Raw genomic sequence first — 22,589 nt, 5'->3', positions numbered from 1 at the left:
GTGAAGCTTCAATGTGTATATTAGAGAGGGCTGTGGCTGGCCGCGGTGGCTCATGCCTGTAATCCCAGCACTTTGGGAGGCTGAGGCAGGTGGATCACCTGAGGTCAGGAGTTCAGGACCAGCCTGGCCAACATGGTGAAACCCTGTATCTACTAAAAATAGAAAAATTCGCAGGGCTTGGTGTGGGGTGTGCCTGTAATCCCAGCTACTTGAGAGGCTGAGGCAGGAGAATCACTTGAACCCAGGAAGTGGAGGTTGCAGTGAGCCAAGGTTTCCTGGGCAACAAAGAGAGAATCTGTCTCAAAAAAAAAAAAGTAAAGAAAAGAAAGGGTCCTGCTAGTTACTGTAAGGACATGGGGTGTGAGGTCTCTTGGAGAGGGAGATTTTCTTTTTTCTTTTTTTTTTCCAGGAGCACGTGCACTTTATTGAACCACTGTAGAAAAGTGTGTGAGGGTAAAGGGCTGATACAGGATGGGCTGGGGGCAGGGTGAGGGATGGAAGCTGGAGTACCAGGGAGACAGACAGGTCACGGGCAGAGCCCCTGGCCCGGGTGATTCCTCTGGATCTACTAATAGTCTTGCAGAATCAGATGGATCTACTAATAGTCTTGCAGATTGAGATGATGATCATCAGAATGGTCATGATGATGCCCAAAATCAGGGCCTAGATGTTCAGGCACTTGGCGGTGGAGGCGTAGGCCTGGGCCCCGGTCAGGTCGCCAAACATCTTCCTGTCCCTAGACTTCATGGAGTAGGCGAACGCTATGAAGCCCAGGCAGCAGGAGTTCATGAAGAGGGTGTTGAACAGGGAGCAGACGACGTGGTCGGGCACGGAGGCCTCACTTCGGATATGGATCACAGTGGATGTCGGGGGTGCAGGGTTGTGGGGCACCCCCAGCACATCCATCTCATGCTCCTCCTTCAGCATCTCATAGTTTGGGGGACAGTCGGTGCTGGCGGGAGTGAAGAAGGTTTGGACAGTGTGGTTCATGGTGTCCGGGAAAACTGGCCGTGGTGGGGTTGCTGGGATGCTTCTCATTGGGCCCTCCGGAGAGGGAGATTTTCTGTACACCATTTTATTGGTAGTGTATAGAAAGCCAAACACCCTTTTAAAAACCCAAAAACACAAAACCAAATTTGCAAAAATGAATAAATAATCAGGAAGCAATAGTCACTTTCTGCTGTCGTCTTAGATCAGGCTGCTGCAAGAAAAATACCATAGACGGAGTGGCTTTATTTCTCAAAGTTTTGGAGCCTGGAAAGTATAAAGCCAGCGCTGTGGCAGCCCCAGGATCTGGCGAGGGCCTGCTTGCTGGCTTGTAGTCTTCCTGGCTGTATCCTTGCATGGGGTGGCGGGATCATCTGCTGGGTGGGTACTGTGGACTGGGTACTAATCCTGTTCCCGAGGGCGGAGCCTCATGAATCCAAATACATGACTGTGGGAATTAGGGTTTCAACATTCACGAATTCAACATTCAAGATGGAAGAATTTTAGGTCCATAGCAGCCATTCTGAAAATTGGCTCCATTAAGCTCATTTCCTACCCCGATTTTCTCAAGAAGCTTCATTTCCTTCCTTAAAGCACAGTCTTAGTAATTTTTTTATTAGTTGTGTTACGGTTGCCATTAATCAAAGGCTGCACCAGTGCTTTCTGACCCACTGATCTTTCGGATACTGATTTTGTTCTATCTGCTTGTGCTATCGTTTTAAGTCTGAGACAGGGTCCCGCCGTGTTGCCCCGGCTGGACTGCAGTGGCTTTATTCACAGGTGCGATCGTGGCACACCACAGCCTCGAGAGCCGCCCGTCTCAGCCTTCCGAGGAGGGAGGCTGCAGGCACACGCCGCTGCGCCCTGCTTCTGTCTGGCTTTCAGTTGTTTTTTTCAAGTGTAGTTTACAAAATAAAATGCTTATCGCCCGTTCAGAAGAGTCTACCCAGCCGTTTCATTACAAAAGACACCTGTTGGCCATATTTGGCTTCTGAAGCTTATGGAGTGTGCTGTTTTGAGGGGGGCCTGAGCACCTGCGTGTGGCTCTGTTAATTCCAGATGAAAAGTCAGAGAGTTTTCTGGGCAGCTGTCACTGTGGGGCTGGCAATCTCAAGGTGCTGTTAACTGAATCTGCAGCTGTGCCAATGGCACAGCCCCAGCAGGACCCTCGGCTGTGTGTGCACGTGCCGGTGCCACCGCTGCCTAGACTTACTGCCTCCTCCCCGTGGCACACCAGTCACACCAGCCCCTAGATGAGCCTGTGGGTGCACTGAGAAGCCCTCTAGGCCACAGGGAAGGAAGTTTTCCAGGAGGGAGTCACTGGAAAATGCGTTCTGGGATCCCAGGCTCAGAAGGGCGGACCTCGTGCTCCCATGCTGCTGTCGGGTTGCGGGGAATCTTTTCTTCTTACACTGGATCACCTCAACCTCTCGAACGTGAAATCTACGCCCCACTCACGCTCAGCAGTGAAATCGGAGTTCTCCAGGGACACAGTCAGGAAACTTTGGCAGGACTTGCTTAACTACGATGGTATTAATTTGTGAGCATATTGTGAAACTCGGTCTGCCTTTAACAACAGAATGTTTAAGTAGATTTCCTTGAAGGAATTGAAAGCTATCATCATGTTTAACTAGATTTGGAATAATTTTCATTTTGAAAGGCACTGTCAAAGACATGTACCTACTGTATCAATCCCTTTAGCTGCCTGATCTTGCTGAAGCCTGGGAGGTGAAATCGAGAGATCCACAGGGTCTGTAGAACCGAGTTGGTGGACTGGGTTTTTGTGCTGTATAACCTCAGGGCGGCTTGGTAGACAGCCTCATGATGGCGGCGAGGAGCTGGTCATGTCATTGAGTCAAATTAAGCCACCCAGATTTTAGGCTGCGCTTGATGAGGGGAACCCTCCCCTTCCCCTGCCCTTGATTCTGGATGCATTAGAGTTTGATAGCCAAGCAAGGAGTTGTAAAATGTGCCATTTTTCCTTTCTGTTGTCATTTCTTCAGAAATCTCACATTCTCTGTGACATCTCCACAGAGCAAATCTTCCACACCTGTCCTCTGTGGAAACCAAGTGTCTTCCCAAGCCTCATTCATCTTGGGAAATGAGTTGAATTGCCCGACACCAAACGTTTCAGCCCTAGGTCACAGCCCTCACGTCAAGCAAATAAAATTTAAGGTACATGTTTCTGATCTTTCGTTGGGGTTTGGCCTGTGACTCCCATACTTACCTTTTAGGAGAAGGCATTGTTTCTTCTTGTGAGGTTTGGCTTCAGGCACTGTTCTTCTTTTTGAGAAGATACAGCTTTCCTGTTGACCCTGAACTTCACAGAGGTTTACCTCCCAGCCTCAGTCGGAGGGCAGTAATTGTTCCCTGCTGGGGTTAGTGTGCAAGCGGGTGTCAGGAGAAAGGCAAGAGCAGCTCTCAGAGGCCTGCAGGCTCCCACCAAGTGTTTCTGTGCACATTCTCTCTGGTTGGTCCTCCCTGCCACCTTGGGTCATCAAAGTGACATCCCATTCTACAAACGAGCAGCCTTAGTCTCCAGAACAGCTCGTCCAAGGTCATTCCACAAGGAGGGTCTAGACCGCCATCCCCACCCACAAGCCCACCACTAGCATGGTTTGAGGAACAATTTCAGCAGAAGTGGAATAGTGAAACACATTTTCCCTCCTTTTTTTCTTCCTTATTTGTGCCTATATTGTTTGTTGTTTCTGGGGGGAAAAAAGATGGATTTCTGAGTGGAGACTGGTTTAGATTAAAGGCAGAGCCTGGTGTTCATAGCAGGCATCACCAAGAGAGCTGTGAGGATGTCCGGGAGCCTAGAGCCAGTGTCAAACCAGGGGTGCTGGCTGGCTTCACGTGGAGACCAGCTGGAGGCGGCCGTGCACAGCTCAGCTGGAAGGAGGGCCTGTGGCTGTCACTGGAAGATGGTTATGTTAATTAAGTCCTGGTAAATAGCTTGCTTCTTGGGAGGGCTAAGGAGGAAAATGTCACATTTTATACATTCTTGTTGCAAAAGAAATACTGGGGAGAGGAGAGTGAGGCTACACGAATGGATGGTCACTGCCCAGACCTCTGGAAGCCAAGATGGCCATCCCTAAACACAAGTGGGTGCCACTGTCCGGCGTGTGCAGAAACGAACCCACAGAAGGGCCAGAACAGAGGATGACCCCCCTCCACTCACCTCCCCCCCAAAAAAAGCCAGACATAGGAGTCAGCCTCTTTTTTTTTTTTTTTTTTTTAATAGTAGAATGCCGCATTTGTGGAAGCTGATGGCTGATCTTTCCTTTGATTGCATGATTGAAATTCTACTTATCAATTTTTCAGGAAGCCATCTAATTATACAAATTAAAATTCAAAGGAAAGCAAAAAGAATGATTACGCCTCACTCGGGGATTGGGGGAGGAGGGTGTGGAGCCCGTCTTGCCTCAGATTATAATGCTGTCATTTTTCATCTCTGAGGTCTTCACAAAAATTAACTAATTAATTCTCTTCCCGCCCTGGATGATGCAGCTGACGTGGAATTCTGGTTTTGCAACAGAGTCAAGGAGGGGCCAGACAGCAGTTTGGCTGCCAGAGCTTGGGCCTGAGCAAATGACGCGTGCTGGCTCGAGCGTCCCTGGTCAGCCTCACCTAGAGCCACTTGTGGGTCGGGGGTGGACAGAAGCTCAAATCGACAGGGTTTTCCCCTTCCCATCCCCCTCCAATAACTCTCAAGTTGTCTTCAGTTAGGGGCTCTTCTTTTGTGTGGTTGCCTTTCAAAAAGCCCAGCACTGGCCAGGCACAGTACCTCATGTCTGTAATCCCAGCACTTTGGGAGGATGAGGTGGGTGGATCACGACCAGCCTGGGCAACAGGAATACAAGAAATGGCGAAACTCCATCTCTCCAAAAAATAGAAAAATTAGCCACGTGTGGTGGTACTACCAGCTATTAGGGAGGCTGAGGTGGGAAGATTGCTTGAGGCTGGGAGGTTGAGGCTACAGAGAGCCTGAGCGGTGCCCCTGCATTCCAGCTCTGGGTGAAAGCAGACCCTGTCTCCCCCAAAAGTAAAAAAGCCAGCACTGGCAAAACCCGTTTTTTAAGGTATGTCCACATGGACCTGCTCAAGGGTAACCCCATGCATTCTACAATGGCCTTCATCTCCTGCCTGGTGTATATGACCATTCCGTGTTTTGGGGGAACTTCCCAGTCTTTGAAAGGGTTGGTATCTCTGAGATGTTACATTAATTATTTATGTGATTGGAAATTGTGCTTTTTTCCCAGCTCTTTTATTGAAGATTGCATAATTATCCCCATAAATCTTTAGGATGCCTTTTCAGCCTCGTTGCTGGGAAATTAGCCATTAACTTACAGAAACCTGGTAGACCTGCAGCCCGACCTTCTGATAAAGTAACTCTGAACGTTTTGCATAACTGATGACTGTACATCACTGTCCTCATTACTGCCTTACTTTTGTCTCCTATCCCTCCTCTTTCTTTTTGCTAGATCACTGAGGACCCCTTTTTCTCTGTGTGTGTATATGTGGTGGTTGTGGTGTTCTTAAAATTAGACTGATTTGATTGTATTCCTTGATAAAAACAATACAGAAGACAGTAGAGTGGGACTCAAATGTTGTGTTTCCTGAGATTCTTCAAGCCTGTTTTTTGTTTTGTTTTTTCTGTTTTTTGACAGAGTCTTTATCTGTCGTCAGGCTGGAGTGCAGTGGTGTGACCTCAGGTCACCGCAGCCTCCACTTCCCAGATTCAAATGATGCTCCTGCCTCAGCCTCCCGAGTAGTTGAGACTAGAGATGGGGTTTCACCATGTTGGCCAGTCTGGTCTCACACTCCTGACCTCAGGTGATCTGCCTGCCTCAATCTCCCAAAGTGCTGGGATTACAGGCGTGAGCTACCGCGCCTGACCAAGATTCATGAAGCCTCCTTTAATCGATGGAAAGAATGCAGTTTCCGTGCAGTGACTCAAAAGCTGAGATACTGGGGACAGCAATTAGTGATCTGGACCTTACCTGGCACATTGGTGACAGAGGCTTCCAAAGTGCTCAGATCCTGACCCTTCCAGAAGGAGGATGGGCGGCAGCCCTTCTTCCCCAGGCCACAGTCGGGATTCCCTCTTGAGAATCCCGCGTTCCCCAAACCACATGGGAGACCCTTTCTTGCCTCCTCCGTCTGCCTCGCCTCTGCCTGAAACGTCATGGGGATGCCTAGACTCTCACGCTAAGAAGTACTTCAGTGGGTATAGCTGGGACCAAGTGTCAAGGGACCCCTGCCCCTGCTGGTGCTGACCGAAGTTCCCTCCAGCTGCAAGGACGATTCAGGAAGGTGGCGCTCGACAAACATTGGTTAGAGGCTGCTGGGGCTCCCCAGCCACGTACTCGAGTGATAGGATCAGGGTTTTGTGTTGTGCTGAGCTGGGGCTTTGCCCCCTGACCCCCGCACGGCTGCTCTGGAAAGCATTGTCGTAACTCCCTTGGCACAGCCCCTCGTGCCACCACAGTGGGCGTCTGCAGCTCAGTACACATGCGTCCGGGGCCTGCCCCTGTCACTCAGCACCCCTTCGTGTGATTCACAGAAACGAGGGCAGGTCCAGCTGGCTGTCACTTGGTCTCTGGCACTGGAACAGAATTTAGTACGCTTCAAATTGGTCAGTAAATTGGCGGTATAGCCCTGAAGTTAAAAGCAAGAGATCTCTTGGAATTTGCTGCTTTCAGAAGTAACTGACGACTGTCTCCTGTGCATTCACTTGCTTCCTGCGATGAGGGAAGAAGCAGGAGACAGCTGAGATGGGCTTGCGGCAACCTCCATTGCCAGTGTTGGGGAAGAGAGCGAGTCCCATGTGCCCAGATGGCAGGTTCCCTTAGAGAGCATAGCAGTTAAGTGCCCAGTGAGCTGTTGTCTTATGCCCAGAGGGTCTCCAGAGAGTAAGGACTCTTTTCTCCTTGTTTCAGGGTTCATAGCGGCGTCATGCACGCAGACTCCTGCAAGTTCCCCTAAGTTCTTAGAGGACTGCTTTGCCTTTTGATCTGAGAGTTGCAAAGTTCCATAAAGAATGGCCCTTGTGGATAAGCACAAAGTCAAGAGACAGCGATTGGACAGAATTTGTGAAGGTAAGAGCGTTTGGCGGTTTCTACTGAACATACGTGGTCCTCACATCCCCACGGGCTGCTCCCCTGAGTGGCGCTGCCACCCTCAAGCCAGAGCCCCTCCTCCAATTCCAGCACTGCACGGCTCCGGCCCCCACTGCTGGGTGTCCTTGGCCATGGGCCTGGCCTTCGAGTGGGACGAGGCCTGGCTTCTGGGGTGGGGTGGAGACAAGGAGCCGAGTTTCAGGGCTGGTTTCATGGCCCTGAGATCCCTGTCTTCTGTGTACCCAAGGTTATTTTGCATATGAAAAATGATGCTGATTAGGATCATCATTTTTTCACTTCCTGAAATCTCCGGACTTTATCTGTTTTTGGATTCAGATATTTTCAAGGATGAATTCCATGATATTCCTGAAGAACCCAGCATTGCCCCTCGTGGTGTGTTCACATCCCTGGTATCTTTGGAAATGTCTAGAAGTGTTCTATTCATGAAAAGAAAAATAAACATAGTTAAAATCTAATGGAAACCTGGGGACGCACTCTGACGTGTTGATGAAGCACTGTGCTCTCCCAACTGGCGGGTGCTAAGAAACCAACGTGTGAATTTGGGTTTGGGGTCAGTGCTACAGGGCTGCCGTTTGCTCAGGGTGACCGCTGGTACCTCCCTGCGGGATGGCTCTCAGAGGGAACCGGAGGTGGCCCGCAGGCCCCTCTGCATGCCTTCCTGCACAAGCAGTAGCTGACCCGCCAGTTCGCAGACAGGAGTACGCGACTCACAGGCCTTCCCCTGCAGCTGCCCATGTGGAATTGCCTGTCCTGTAAGAGATGTGACTCTAGCCATACAGGGTGCGGACATGAAAGACGTTGTGCTGAGTGACTCCATGCCCCCACAGAACTCTGTGCTGCTAGATCACAAAAGCACTGATGTTCCTGGGGTTCAATATAAGGAGTTTGGCATTAAAGGAGTTTTTGAAAGTAAACATTCATAAATTATGAGAAACTACAGCGAGGCTGATAGGACAGCACAGAGAATACCCCTCTTCCATTCCACTTTCCAGTTGACATGATTTCTTTGGGGGGAGATAGAGGTATACATATAAATGGACATGTGTGTGAGTGGATGATGGATTTTTTTTCCAGAACCATCTGAAAAAATGCAGAGGCAGGCCGGGCGCAGTGGCTCACGCCTCTAATCCCAGCACTTTGGGAGGCCGGGAGGCCAAGGCAGGCGAATCACGAGGTCAAGAGATCGAGACCATCCTGGCCAACATGGTGAAACCCCATCTCTACTAAAATGACAAAAATTAGCTGGGCATGGTGGCACGCGCCTGTAGTCTCAGCTACTTGGGAGGCTGAGACAGGAGAATTGCTTGAACCTGGGAGGCGGAGGTTGCAGTGAGCCGAGATCAGGCCACTGCCCTCCAGCCTGGCGCCTGGCAACAAAATGAGACTCTGTCTTTAAAAAAAAAAAAAAAAAAAAAAAAAGCCGGGCGCGGTGGCTCAAGCCTGTAATCCCAGCACTTTGGGAGGCCGAGGCGGGTGGATCACGAGGTCGAGAGATCGAGACCATCCTGGTCAACATGGGGAAACCCCGTCTCTACTAAAAATACAAAACATTAGCTGGGCATGGTGGTGTGTGCCTGTAATCCCAGCTACTCAGGAGGCTGAGGCAGGAGAATTGCCTGAACCCAGGAGGCGGAGGTTGCGGTGAGCCGAGATCGCGCCATTGCACTCCAGCCTGGGTAACAACAGCGAAACTCCATCTCCAAAAAAAAAAAAAAAAATGCAGAGGCAGCAGTTTATTCTGGAGTACCCGTGGCATGCGTCACCTTTTATCCAACGTCCTACATGCTCACAGTGCCAGAATCAACCCAGGAGTTTAACCTCACTGCAGGATTGTCCAAAAGGGGCTGCATGTTCACATTTCCCCCACGTCTCTGCCTGTGCAACAGGCCGGGGTCACACATGGTGTTCAGTTGTTGTATCTTTCTAGTCTCCTTAGTCTAAAATATTCCCCTGGTCTGTGTGAGGTTTTTTGGGTGTTTTTTTTGATATGGAGTCTCACTGTCACCAGACTGGAGTGCAGTGGCATGATCTCGGCTCACTGCACCCTCCATCTCCCAGGTTCAAGCGATTCTCCTGCTTCAGCCTCCCAAGTACCTGGGATTATAGGTGCCCACCACCACACCCAGCTATTTTTTGTATTTTTAGTAGAGATAGGGTTTCACCGTGTTGGCCAGGATGGTCTTGATCTTGCGATCTGCCCGCCTCAGCCTCCCCAAGTGCTGGGATTACAGGTGTGAGCCACCGAGCCCAGTTGACTTTCAAGGACATCGGACATACTGAAGAGCCCAGGCCCCACTGATGTGTCGAATATTCCACAATATGGGTTCACCAGATTGAATGCAGAGTTGTAAAATTTACTCTTTCAGTGTAAAGGTGCTTGATGGTGGTTACTGAGTACTTGCTTCTAGAAAGCCCTCGTGACTCAGCTTTCCAAGGTTAGTACCAGGAATGCGTCTGTGGCTGATTCCACCCCCTTTCCCCGGGATTCTGCAGGGCTGTTGCATCAGAGACTAGAATGGACTTGAAGAGCCAGTAGCGTTTCCTGTCTGCATTTCCAGGGTTGTATAAACCTGACTTGGGCAAAGCTGTTGTCACTTGCAGACCCTGTGTCCCATCCAGGCAGGTGTTGGTGAAAGGTGGTTCACCAGCCGTTCCACCCCATTCACGTGTAATAGGAAATGTTCAGTCAAGTTTTTCTAACAGAAGTGTGTGTTGCCTGGTCTGTGCATAGTGTTCCAGATCCACTTGCAGAATTCTCAGTAACCACGATCACCGCAGACAGGCGTGTGGGTCACCTGTGTGTCATCTCCAGGGCATCTCATGACGTACTAACAGTTGGTTCGAGGTGCTTTGTGGGTGCTCCTCCTGTGTATAAGCTGACTCAGTCCTTGTGGCACCTGTTTACGGGTGAGGATGGGTGGCACCCATTTCACAGGTGCTGCCAGAGAGGCGCTGAGCAGTGGGCAGTTCGTACCCAGAAACCTGGGCAGTCCGTTTTGTTTTTTCTGTTTGTCCTCTCCTATCAGCTCCTTGGATTCAGCTCTTTCTTCCACCTGAGGGCCTTGAACATCTAACACACACACACACACACACACACACACACACACACACACACACTTCCTCTAGCTTTGAATTCTCACCATGTCTCTCTCCTGTCAACCTGAACTACTTGCTGTAGAATGTTCTGGATTGATGCACAGAGAGCCTGTCGGACTTCTTTGTTCTCCCTCCCCACTGCCTACACCTGACCCAAGGATTTCTTTGTGTTCCTTAAATTTATTTTCTTTCTAAATGATTCAAAGCACGAAGCTGCCATGTTCTGCTGTGGTTACCCGGCTGCTTCCAGGCTTGTAGGGATTTTGTCTTCTGGCTGTCCATGTCTTGAGTCACTAACTCCTTCACATTCATTCCCTCTCGCCTGCTACACAACCCCAATATCAGGTCGTGGTTGTGGGGCCCCAGGCTGGAATCAGGCAGGCCTCTCCAGGGTCCCACTCCAGGTACTCCGGTGGAATCTGAGCATCACCCCTGCACAGAAAATTCTAGAACCTTTCCCTGCCTTCTAAGGCCTGTCCAGCCCCTTCCTCATTGAAACTTTCAGAGCAAGAAAAAATGGCATGGAGCTCGATCACTCTGTATGCCCAGAATCTACCATGGGAATTCACCCCGCCAGGCTCTGTCTCTACACAGAGAGCAGGACACGGCCGGTCTTTGGGACTCCAGGCAAATCATTTGGAATAATGGTCTCTCTAGCTGACGGAAAAGCCAGATTTTAATTTTTTTTAATGTAACTCTCTGAGTTTGATATTTATAATTTGTTCTTCTTTTTCTAATGCCTTACTCTCAAACAATCCAAGAATAACCATGTCAGAATGATTATGAAGGAGCCCTCTCGTAACTTAGGCTGATCAGAATAAGGTGGTGGTCTCATTTTCAAGTATAACTTAAATTTTCCTATAGTTTTGTTTGCTGGCATAATTGACGTTGTAAACTGCAATAGCCAGAGGGTGTTAGTCCCTACCTTACTGTGCCATGCCACGGCTCCTTGGTCTGCCCCGGACATTCGTTGCTTGGAAATGAGGGCTAGCTCACAACCATCGAGCGCTGTAGAGGGAACCCAGAAGAGCATCCTGAAGTGCCCTGGGTTCGTAGAACTTAATAAACCACAGTGGCTGTTGTTGGCGACTTTTTGTTAGAGGAGCTTCTTGTGCGTTTTGGTAGAGTCAGTCAGTAAACACCCTCCTTTCCTGTGGCTATTGAGATTGCAACTTGAAAAAAAGTACGTTTCATTTCACTGCATTTTGTTCAAATGTGTTAGAGATGTGGAAAATGGTTCCAAGGGTGATACCGGCTGAGCTGCGATTAGGCCTCTTGTACCATGAATCAGGGCGGGTGCTTCTCCCTTTCCTCTGCGAAGAGAATAGGTACCTCCTCTTAAACGATCTCATAAGACATTCCTCACCTCTGGAATGTTCTCATGACCACAGAGAATGAAAGGAAGGAGGAGGATAAGCTGGTCGGATGGATGTGGGGAAAAGGAGACAAGCTTTTCTGTGAAACACGTAGATAGACATTCCGGGAGTCTCATTCCACATCATCTTCGTCACAGAGGAAGACGGAAAGCTGGAGAAGATGCCAGGGGTGAGGCGGGAAGGAGCTTCTGCAGTGGCTTCTGTGTCCCGGGCTCTTCTGCTCTTCTCAGGGGGTTGAACTTGCCATTGTGGAAGCACATCTCAGTGGAACGGCCCCCAAGAACGTTCATTCGTTCATTCGGGATCCCAGCATGTATAAAGAACAAAGACAGGCGCCTCCAGGTCACCAGGGTTAGGGAAGTCCAGGCAGGGCTGGCCTGAGGGTGGGGTGGGGAGGATCCCCACTGGAGCCTCCAAGCTGGGCGGGTGACTCTCTCTTTCCACAGAGTATTGACAAATTGTTGTGCTTGGTGTTTGAGATTGTATTTGGTTTTTGCTCTGGGTAGCTGTTTTGTTTCACCTATCTTTGTAAAAACGCATTCTAAACACAGGACTGGTTTCGTTTTTGTTTGTTTTTTAAAGCACTTTGAGCCCTTTCTAAAGAAACGGAGTTGAAGCCTGCGTATAGGAAGTCCACAAACGGCTCTAATAAATAACTTTAAATAGCCCCAAAATGTGGATTTTTAAAATGAGATTTATAATGTTGCTATACATTATAATTATATGTTGGGATCAGGCAATTATGCACATTTCCAGCAATTATGTGATTAGCTATAATTACATTAGCTATGTAAATATACAATAGTCAACCAGACATGCCTTAAAACTCCAAAGCACAAGTGAACATACCCAACAATCTTACTCGAAAGTAAAGGTTCTGGAAACACCAAGGTGAAGCTTCACTGGCAGAAGTGCTATTATTTGCAAGGGGTAACAGTCCACATTTGCCTTATCTGTCCCTGGCTTTAAGAGAAATTCAGGGGCCAGGCGTGGTGGCTCATGCCTATAATCCCAGGACTCTGGGATGCTGAGGTGGGCGGACCACCAGGTCAGGAGATCAAGACCATCCTGGCTAACATGGTGAAACCCCGTCTCTATAAAAAAAAAAAAAGAAAGAAAAAAAGAACAACAACAAAAAAAGAGAGAAATTCCGGGTGGGGACTCCTCCCCAGGGAACCCCCCACCCCGCCTGTTCCTCCACCAACTCTGCGATGGGGTTCATAGACTGCCCTCCCTTTCTGCAGCTGCGAATCGGGTTCAGCATTTTTACTTCTCGCTTGTTACTCACGTCTCAAGCACAAACGTAAGCGTCTCTTTGCACCAGTCAGTTTGGCGATGGGCAGATATCTTCATACTCGCCACTTTTTTCTAAAGCAACATGTTAAGGCCGCTTTGCTGCTTCAGGGGCCAGGGATGTGTCATGCGATAAGTCAGTGGCTGGGATTTGGGGTTCATCACTGTCTTCTGGCTTGGGTTTGTGGCTGCGGTTTTCTGCTCCTGCCGCCGCCCCCCGCCCCCCCGCCACACACGCACAGTGAATCTCACTGTCTCCCACCCCCTGGTAGGTGATGCCCTGTCTCCATCGATGATGGAGTTCAAAGCTCCCACAGCGTGGCCCAGAGCGGCTGGGCCTGGCCGCCCCAGACGTTACCCCTAGTGCGTGTCCTCTTGACCCCAGCACCTTTGGGGAAAGAGCGTCTCTGGTTTCAGGCCAGTCAGTGCCTCTGGAGGAGCAGTGCATAGAGTAGTCTTCATGTTTGCAGGGGGCCCTGGGGTCGCCAGGCGGCAGCAGACGGCAGTCTGCATGAATGCAGAGGCCGGGCTGCGCGCTTCACACAGCTCAACCTAATCGGCAGGTATTTGGGGTGACTGAACTGGAACCCCAAGATGCATTTGGCTGCCAGCTTCTTGCCCTCTCTTTTTCCAGAACATACAGTGTTAAGCTGCGAAATGAGGCTCCTTTCTGATTGGCTCTGTTGCTTCTAAAGCTCAGGCACCTTGGCGTGAGCTCTTAAGGGCGTTCTTCTGTCTCTGTCTTGTCTCCATCTCTGGAGTGACCTCACGTGCCTTTCTGAGCCCTTCCACATCCAGTAGGACCCTGGCTGAGCACCCCAGCTGGGCTGTGAAGACGCCGGGAGAGAGAGGAGAGCGCTCTGGGTGTCGCGCACCTGAGCACAGCGGGATCCCACCCTCCCTGTCCCTCCAGCCCGTTTCCCGTCACCTGAGGGTTTTGTTTTCCGTGTTCTGGTTGCAGAGATGTCTGTGCCAGGAGGGTCCCTCCCTTCCCATTTGCGACCTGGGTTAGGTGAAGCGGATCTTCCCAAGACTTTGGAGTGAGGTAGAGAGTCAGTTCTTCTATGTCCTAAGGAAGGCTGACTGTACCATCGAGGCCCGTGTGCTGAGTGTCCACGGGCAGGCTAAGGTGAGGCAGGTCCCTGTCAGGCCGCCATTTGTATTTGGGGAAGTGGATACTTGGCCTAACTTAGTGCTCACCGTGCCCATGCTTGCAAATGGGGCTGTTTGGGCTTTGGTGTGGGCTCAGGCTCAGAAGGCTGAAGTGGTCGTGGGGAGGGGCTTCTGGGGACCATGTGCATGTCTCTGTCATTTTCCCCTATGACACCATACGTACTCCTTGAGGCCAAGGGCCGTCCATCACCACTGAGTCATACTGGACAGTTTGATTTACAGCCTGAGTGTCAAACGAAATGCAAAGCTTGTGATGAATGGAGGGAGGACGTGCCGTGGGGTGGGGGGGCGGTGCTGGCAGGTCAGGGGCTCAGGGGCTCAGCAGCCACGTGCATTCCCTGCGTTATTTTCAGAGCGCTTTTCTCATCTTGAGAAGTGGCAGATTTTTTGGACTAAGGACACAGTGACAGAATGGGACTGAGAAAGCTTCATGGGGGAGGGCTGGCTGAGCCAGCTCTGATGGGAGCAGTGCTGACAAAGCCAGAGGAAGGAAGAAGTCCTGGAACCTTCCGAGGAGACCTCCAACCGTGGAGTGTGATGGGGTGGGCGGGGGCACCGTGAGGTGGAGACTTTGGGAATCTGCAGGAAAAGCTGCTAAAGAGCAGAAGGGATGGTGTTCATTGAGCACCTACTATGTTCATTGAGTCTCTTGAGGTTGACTGTGTTCCATTGCTAGAAACGGGAATCCTGACGTGGTCCAAGGCGAGGCCTCTCCTGCCTCCGAGCTGGGGTCCCAGGCACACTTTGGCTCCACGGACACTTTCAAAATGGGCCGTGCAAGAGAGTGGGGTTGCTTTCTTTTTTTTATTTTAACCCCATAATGAGTGGCAGTCATGCTAATTTCCATAATGTAGTTCTCAGGAAGCTTTACAATGTAGTCTTGAGTCAGAAACATGTGCAAGCCTTTGTTTTCACTTACCGTGGCTCCATATGAGGACATGAGGGCTGGGACTTCTTAGGATCTGGCTAATCTGGAAAGGGCTGGGTTGGTGCAGACACTCCACGTCGCTCTCCTGACTTCCTTTGGAGCGTTGTGCTGGTGCCCAACCCTCTGCGCTCCAGGCCTAGAAATTGGTGAGAGTACTCGGTGTGCAACCAACGGGCGCTCGGTGCCACTAGGCCCCTCTGAGAACTGAGACGACGTCTGCACAGTTTTGCTCATTTCTGCTGTGTGCTTGTGTGATTTAGTTGAAAGCTGCTTTGAAACCCAACTAGACTTTCTGTCTGCTGCAGTGCGTTGGTGCAGTCTCCACTCACTGCAACTTTCGCCTCCCGGGTTCCAGCGATTCTCCTGCCTCAGCCTCCCAAGTAACTGGGATTTCAGGCATGAACCACCACACCTGGCTAATTTTTGTATTTTTAGTAGAGACGGGGTTTTGCCATGTTGACCAGGCTGGTCTCCCAACACCTGACCTCAGGTGACCCGCCTCCCCCCCCCAACCAAGTCTCCCAAAGTGCTGGGATGACAGGTGTGCCACATTCAAAGCAGGAAGTGGGTATGCCATAGGCTGGGCTTTCTGTCCTTTGTCTCCCAGAAAACTGTAACCCACTAACCTCCACAGACTCCTTAGGGAGGCGCTGGCTGTGGTAGACACAGAGGGCATTGTGGTGGCTCCGTCCTGGGATGCAGCGGGCACCAAAGAGCCTCCTGAGATCTTATTTTCACTGTCACCTTCAGAGCTGCCCTGGCCCTTCGCATTGGCAGAAGCAGGACCAGGGAAAGGAAGCCCAGGCAGGTGCTGGACCTCCCGGGGAAGCTGTTCCCTAAGTTGGGGTTGGGGTTGGCTGCTGCCTGAGAAGCCCTTGAGACAGACCTGGCAGGCCACCAAGTGGGCACGGGTGACAACACAGCTAAGAGGGACACGCCATTGAGCCAAATGACCTTCAGATTTACTGATCCCACCTGATCTTGTTTTTCTATAAAAGTGAGAATTAAAGCCGGGCGCGGTGGCTCAAGCCTGTAATCCCAGCACTTTGGGAGGCCGAGGCGGGTGGATCACGAGGTCGAGAGATCGAGACCATCCTGGTCAACATGGTGAAACCCCGTCTCTACTAAAAAAATACAAAAAACTAGCTGGGCATGGTGGCGCGTGCCTGTGGTCCCAGCTACTCAGGAGGCTGAGGCAGGAGAATTGCCTGAACCCAGGAGGCGGAGGTTGCGGTGAGCCGAGATCGCGCCAGTGCACTCCAGCCTGGGTAAGAAGAGTGAAACTCCGTCTCAAACAAACAAACAAACAAACAAAAGTGAGAATTAGACCCCAGGGTCGTGTTTTCCCACTCATTTCAAGCAGTTTCCTGCATGGTTATTCCAATGGAAACACGAGACACTTGTTGGCAGTTTGTCCAAAGACTGCTCTGTCAGAGGGTACCTCCTGATTACCCCCATCCTGGCCTCTCTTCCCAGCCCTTCTGGAACTGTCTGGAACCATCTCTGGAATTGTCTGATCTCTCTGGGTCTCTGTTGTTGTAATTGACACCTTGTGTCACGCAGGGACTTTGGAAGTGACTTTGGGCGGACGTCACCTCCCACCCAGATGTGGCTGTTGGGTTATTCTACACAACCGGCTTTTAGTTGGGTTCATTTTGTCTGTAAAAGATCTTGGGTTGTCTTTCTTAATTTTCAGGAGATGATTTTTATGTTCTACAATTACCTTATTTTTACTTGACATAAATTCTGTAGTGAGGGTCTGGGCAAAATTAAAAAATTAAGCCCGTGAGATGTGTTACTCTTTCAGAAACTGGTCCCATCTCAGTTTTAGTCAACATGAGAATTTTTCAGAAAAGCAGTTCTTTCTAAAAGACTGTAGTGTGGGTGGGTGTGTGTGTGTGTGAGTCTGTGTATGTGTGTGTGTGTAACCAGAGTGTTTGCAAAGGTGTGACTCCAGTTACAGGTGTTTTTACCTGGCACGGGAAAACATCTGTCATAATATTTGTCAAGTCTCATAGCCGAGGCTGCGTGAGTTTGGGTGGTTTCCAAGCAGAACGAGCTGGAAGTTGATAGAAATGGAAGCTGGGCCTCCTGGTTCAATGGGAGGCTGACGCTGCCCCAAAGCAATCCGCCCTGCTCCATGATCATCCCTCAGACACCAGCTCAGGAGCCTCTTATGAATCATTACTGGTTTCTTAGGAGTTAGCGGGTAAATATCCTTTTACAGAGCCCTGTTTCCATTTAAGAACTTGCTGAGCTGAAGCTGAGGTGAGTCAGCAGAGCTACCTACCCTGTTCCAGAAAGACTTGGCATGGAGGATTTTCCTGGACTGCTCCGAGTTCATTCCCACATCTTCGAGGGGTGTGCCTGCACCATCAGTGGGGTCGCATAGTGCTACCGGCACACGATGCCATGTTGATCCTGACAACAAGGAGAGGGAAGAAATTGGCAAGACGACTTAATACTGAAGCGTGGGCCGGGCGCAGTGGCACCCACCTGTCCTCCCAGCACTTTGTGGGGCCAGGGTGGGTGGATCACGTGAGGTCAGGAGTTCAAATCAGCCTGGCCAATATGGCAAAACCCCCTCTCTACTATAAAAATACAAAAATAGCTGGACCTGGTGGCACACACCTGTGATCCCCGCTACTTGGGAGGCTGAGGCAGGAGAATCACTTGAACCCAGGAGGTGGAGGTTGCAGTGAGCTGAGACTGTGCCAGTGCACTCCAGCCTGGGCAACAAGAGCGAAACTCCATCTCAAAAAAAGCGAAGGTGGTTGTTTCTCCTTAGTAAATTCTAGAATGCTAGATTGAGAGAGATGTGGGTGAGGGCACAGCACTCTTGGGTTTAATGCTTGCCAGTATGCACAGTGTCTCATTTTAAAATGCTTTCAGTGGACAGCCTTTGTAGCTTCCTAATCACTGGCTTTTATTTTGGCCGTGATTTCTTTGTCACGAGAATCCTACAGTGGCATGACTGGAACCTACCGTATTAGTCCAGGACGTTGCTTCTCTGGGACTGTTGTAGATGTTTAAGGAAATGTCTTCATACTTTGGAGGGCTCCTTTATCTAAATAACTGCTGTTCTTTGCATTGTTGCGCCTGAAGTCCTTCGTGGACTGAAACAGCTTAATCCATGTGAATACGGAAAATCATCTGCAGGATCTAAGCCTGCTGGAATTAGGCTTTTCTTTCTGACATGCCTAAAAGAAGGTGAGATCCTCAGATGCAGCCACTTCCCAGTTTTGCTTTGCAGTGATAAGGTTGAGTCCCCCATCCTCCTTTTCCTGTGACCTCTGTTGCAGTCATTTTAAATTCCAGATTACACATGCCTTTTCCCCTCCCACCCCGGCAGTATGAACAGATCTGTGTTTCTCAGTAATAAGGTAAAGAATGCATTTGGGCTGGAGCACTGGAACCCGTTTTATTCACAACCAAAGAGTCATCTCAAAGGCAGATTTCATGATTATCAAAGCATCAGGTTACAGAGCTGGCCTCTCTTTTGGGCCAGACATCATGAACTGGGACCATGTGTGGTCCTTTTTCTGTTGATCCACATTTCCTTTGTGTTTAGCTGTGTGCCGTGGATTAACGTTTCATCACGGTGGATTAAGAGTAAGCAACACTGAAGCGGCCCTATTTTGCTTCTGTTACCTCTCAGGAATCAGTGACAGAGGTGGGAGTAGCCCCTTCCAGACGGGGAGGCAGTGTTCATCCTAAAAGCACCCTGGTGCAGAAGAGGGAGTAGAAACCCAAGCCTCGGTGTGGAAGTCATTCCCAGTTGCGGTCTGGGAAGTCTTGATGGAGCCAGCGCCGGCTTTATCAGTCTAACGAGATGTCACATGGAACAGAGCTTTAGGGGTTTTATTTAGCTCCTAATCCGCATGCTGAGAGAGCCCTGGTCCATGTGAGCACTCCGGCCAGGAAGGGGGACCTGGCAGGCTGGGGACAGCCTCCTCTCTGGGACTGAGCTGTAAGGAACAGACGTCTCGGGCTACCTTTGGGGAGTGAGGCAGTTACCGTGAGTCTTCTGTTTTGTCTACTAAGGTTTCGGAGGATTAATAATTTAGGCCATGCTTTGAAACAGAAAACCCCAGTTGGTTGTCCCTGCTGTCTCAGAAGGGTTAGCACACAGCCAGTTCTGTTTTTGATGTATGTAATTGAAGATTTACAAAGAAAAGCTTCTCCTCTGCCTCGTCCGCAGTCATTTTTTTCCCAATGCCAGTTCCCAGCAGGCATATAAATATTGGTCGTTCTCAGAGCTGGGATGCTGCCGGATGGTACGAGGGCTGCTGGGAGAACGCCGAGTGCCTGCAGCCTCTGGGGAGGAGAAGCTCTATGACGTATGGCACAGCAGAGGGGGCTTGGTTCGAGCCAAACCACCGACCACAGGACGCTGCCCTGCCTGGGGCCACCGAGCCCTACCTATACCGGGAGGCCGTTTATAACTCAGTGGCTGCAAGAAAGGGGTCTACTCCTGACTTCACCTTCTACGACAGCAGACAGGCAGTGATGTCTGGCCGCAGCCCCCTGCTGCCCCGGGATTACTACAGTGACCCATCTGGAGCTTCTAGGATGCCCAAAGAGCCTCCCTTCTACCCGGACCCAGGAGTTAGCCGGCCAGTGCCCAGCTATGCAGTGCTTGGCAGCAGAACGTCATGGGATCACATGCAGGGCCGGTCACCCGCACTGCAGGACGCGGGTCACCCATACCGGGATCCTAGAGGTAAAATGATCCCTCAAGGGCAGCAGACACCCAGCAGGGCTGCGTCCCCCAGGCGGTATGGACGAGAGCAGCCCGACACCAGGTACGGGGCGGAGGCACCCGCCTATCCCCCCAGCCAGGTCTTCAGCGACATCAGTGAAAGACCCATTGACCCTGCCCCTGCCAGACAGGTGGCCCCGACGTGCCTGGTGGTGGACCCAGCTGCTGCCTCTGAGGGCAGCACAGGGGTGGCCCCCGGGGCCCTGAATCGAGGCTACAGGCCCGCCCGGGAAGGCATGCCATCCAAGATGGCTTATGAGACTTACGACGCTGACCTGTCTGCGTTCCAGGGTCCTGGCGGCAAGAGGACCATGCCGCCCGAGTTCCTGGCCTTCCTACGAGCGGAGGGGCTGGCGGAGGCCACGCTGGCAGCCTTACTGCAGCAAGGCTTTGACTCCCCGGCCGTCCTGGCCACCCTGGAGGACGCAGACATCAAGTCTGTCGCACCCAACCTGGGCCAGGCTCGTGTTCTGAGCCGCCTGGCAAGCAGCTGCAGGACCGAAATGCAGCTGCGGAGGCAGGACCGGGTGGGCTCCCTGCCCCGGGCGCGGTCCAGCAGCTTCAGCCACCGAAGTGAACTGCTCCATGGTGACTTGGCTTCTGTTGGCACTGCGGCCCTACAGCCCCAGCCTGCGGGTCCCCTGCAGACAGCGTCCCCCCGAGCTGGAGACCCGGCTCGCCGCCCCTCTAGCGCACCCTCCCAGCACATCCTGGAGACGGCGGCCACCTATTCCGCCCCTGGCGTGGGCACCCAAGCCCCCCACTTCCCTTCCAACTCTGGGTACAGCTCTCCCACCCCTTGTGCCCTGACAGCGCGTCTGAGCCCCACATACCCCCTGCAGGCAGGGGTGGCCTTGACTAACCCGGGCCCCTCGAACCCCCTTCACCCAGGCCCCAGAACAGCCTACTCCACAGCATACACGGTGCCCATGGAACTGCTGAAGAGGGAGCGCAATGTGGCCGCCTCTCCGCTGCCCAGCCCGCACGGCAGCCCCCAGGTCTTGCGGAAGCTGGGTGTCCCGCCGGGGCCATCCACCCTGCCGCCGGCCAGCCAGAGCCTCCACACACCTCACTCACCGTACCAGAAGGTGGCCCGGCGCACGGGGGCGCCCATCATCGTGTCCACCATGCTTGCGCCAGAACCAAGTAATACGTCCCCGCCGCCTGCCCTGCCTGGGGACTGCGGGGGAGGAAGGGTGTGGTGGGGGTGGGTAGAAGGTTGAACCTAGGATGGTAAGTCCTCACTTGCCAGGACACGCACACCCTACACCCCACCAAACCAGAAGGCCTTAGCACCGTAGCCAGTTGACACAGCTTCTCTTAGGTTAATCAGATTTGTGTATCAGGCCAGATTTGAGGTCAGGTTGATTTGTGGATTTCCCTTTACGGTGGTAAAACTCAGCTGTTTCTTAGAGAAACTCAGAAGTCACTCAGAACAGGCTGTAGCCTTGAGCTCAACAAGGGGTGGTCTTTTCTCTAGTTCACACTGGGGAGCTTTGGAGAAGGCGGGAATGTTTCGTCAAATGCTGGCCGTAAAGTGTGCATCCTGCATTTCGAAGGGCGTGATCATGTGGAAACGTACCTGTCACGGGTCCACACGCGGTATCAGAGACAGGGATTACCCTCCGTGGAGATGAAAATGTGTGTGTTTGCATACTTGTGGGTTAAACAATGCAAGATGTTGAAATCCCTCAGAACTCTGTTTCAAAAACAGATTTAGTCTCTCATATCAGAAAATACAGTTGGGAATTCCGCTTGCTTGTAGGGAAGAATCTATTTCCAAGTGCAGGAAAGGGAGAATTATGGTAGGTGGTTTTCCCCACAATATGTGCCAGGTGGAATTTATGGCATGTTTCCTGGGACGTCGTGGATGAAGTCCTAGGTGGGCGTCCTCAGAACACCATTTAGAATGTTTATTTTAACTCTAGAGCCTTGACCAAAAATGTAAAATGTAAATCAGTTTTCTTCCTTTCAACATATTCTTTCCTTCCCGCCTGCCTCCCCTATATAACTCAGAAAACAGAATCTTTTCAAATGATTTTTTCCCCCATAGCTTGTGAAAATCATGATGAAACAAAAAGATCTACCTTTTTGAAAATAGCCCTGAAGCAGCTGTAGACAGGGACAGAGCCGCGGGACCTCGAACCCGCGTCTGCTAGGAATCTTACCTCCTAGAGGTGACCCCCACGCAGTTTGCTTTTTGTTTCCAAGGGAAGACGGAGCAACTGGCCTGATTTTCTGTTTTGTCGCATGGATTCTGATTTGGTCTGGTGGATTTTTTTAAGTCTTATCACATCGCTTATTTGACTTCCTTGAATAAATGTGCGGCGGGAGGGGCATCAGAATTTTTCGGAGGGCCTGTGCCTGCTCTCTCCAACATTCTTTTCTTTGCAACCAACTAATTTGCATGGCGATGACATTTGTTGCTCCAGTAATTTCATCTGATAATGGCCAGGCTTGCAAAGCGGATCTGAAAACATATTCCTTAATTATGTGTTGCTAAGTGACGGGAGGGTTTGGTCATAATCACAGAAAGATTATCTTCCCCGCTCAAGTCTGGAAAGGTTTTGCTGAAGGAGGACCTGTAAAATCGCCTTCTTTTCTTTTCTTTCTTTTTTCCCTGTTTACTTTACACTTGCCTTCTAACAAAAACATTCACTGTGATTTGGGTATGGAGCGAGGGGTATTATATAAGTTGTTTGCAGTGTGATTGTGCACACGATGTTTTGCCGACCAGAGGATATTGATTTTTCCTTCATTTGCGTGGCAGCGAGCCAGGGCCAGGGAAGTCTGCAGGCGGAAGCCAGCCAGCACATAAAATGTCTCTGTTA

At 50.9% G+C, this 22,589-nt stretch overlaps 1 protein-coding gene across 1 annotated transcript in view; it reads left to right on the top strand.

Annotated features, from left to right (window-relative positions):
- The first annotated feature begins 7,094 nt into the window (after window positions 1-7,094).
- Window positions 7,095-22,589, top strand: part of CTBP2 (C-terminal binding protein 2) — a 50,387-nt gene continuing 34,892 nt past the window's right edge. Inside the window, exon 1 of the mRNA XM_003922110.4 lies at window positions 7,095-20,904. Coding sequence (XP_003922159.1) covers window positions 19,212-20,904 — 1,693 coding nt within the window. The 5' untranslated portion in view covers window positions 7,095-19,211. The remainder of the gene's footprint in view (window positions 20,905-22,589) is intronic.

Source organism: Saimiri boliviensis, chromosome 12, assembly GCF_048565385.1.
Source record: "Saimiri boliviensis isolate mSaiBol1 chromosome 12, mSaiBol1.pri, whole genome shotgun sequence".
In the NCBI taxonomy this organism is placed as follows: domain Eukaryota; kingdom Metazoa; phylum Chordata; class Mammalia; order Primates; family Cebidae; genus Saimiri; species Saimiri boliviensis.
The sequence above is the reverse complement of the archived record's forward strand: the minus strand, read 5'-3'. Positions and strand labels throughout refer to the sequence as shown.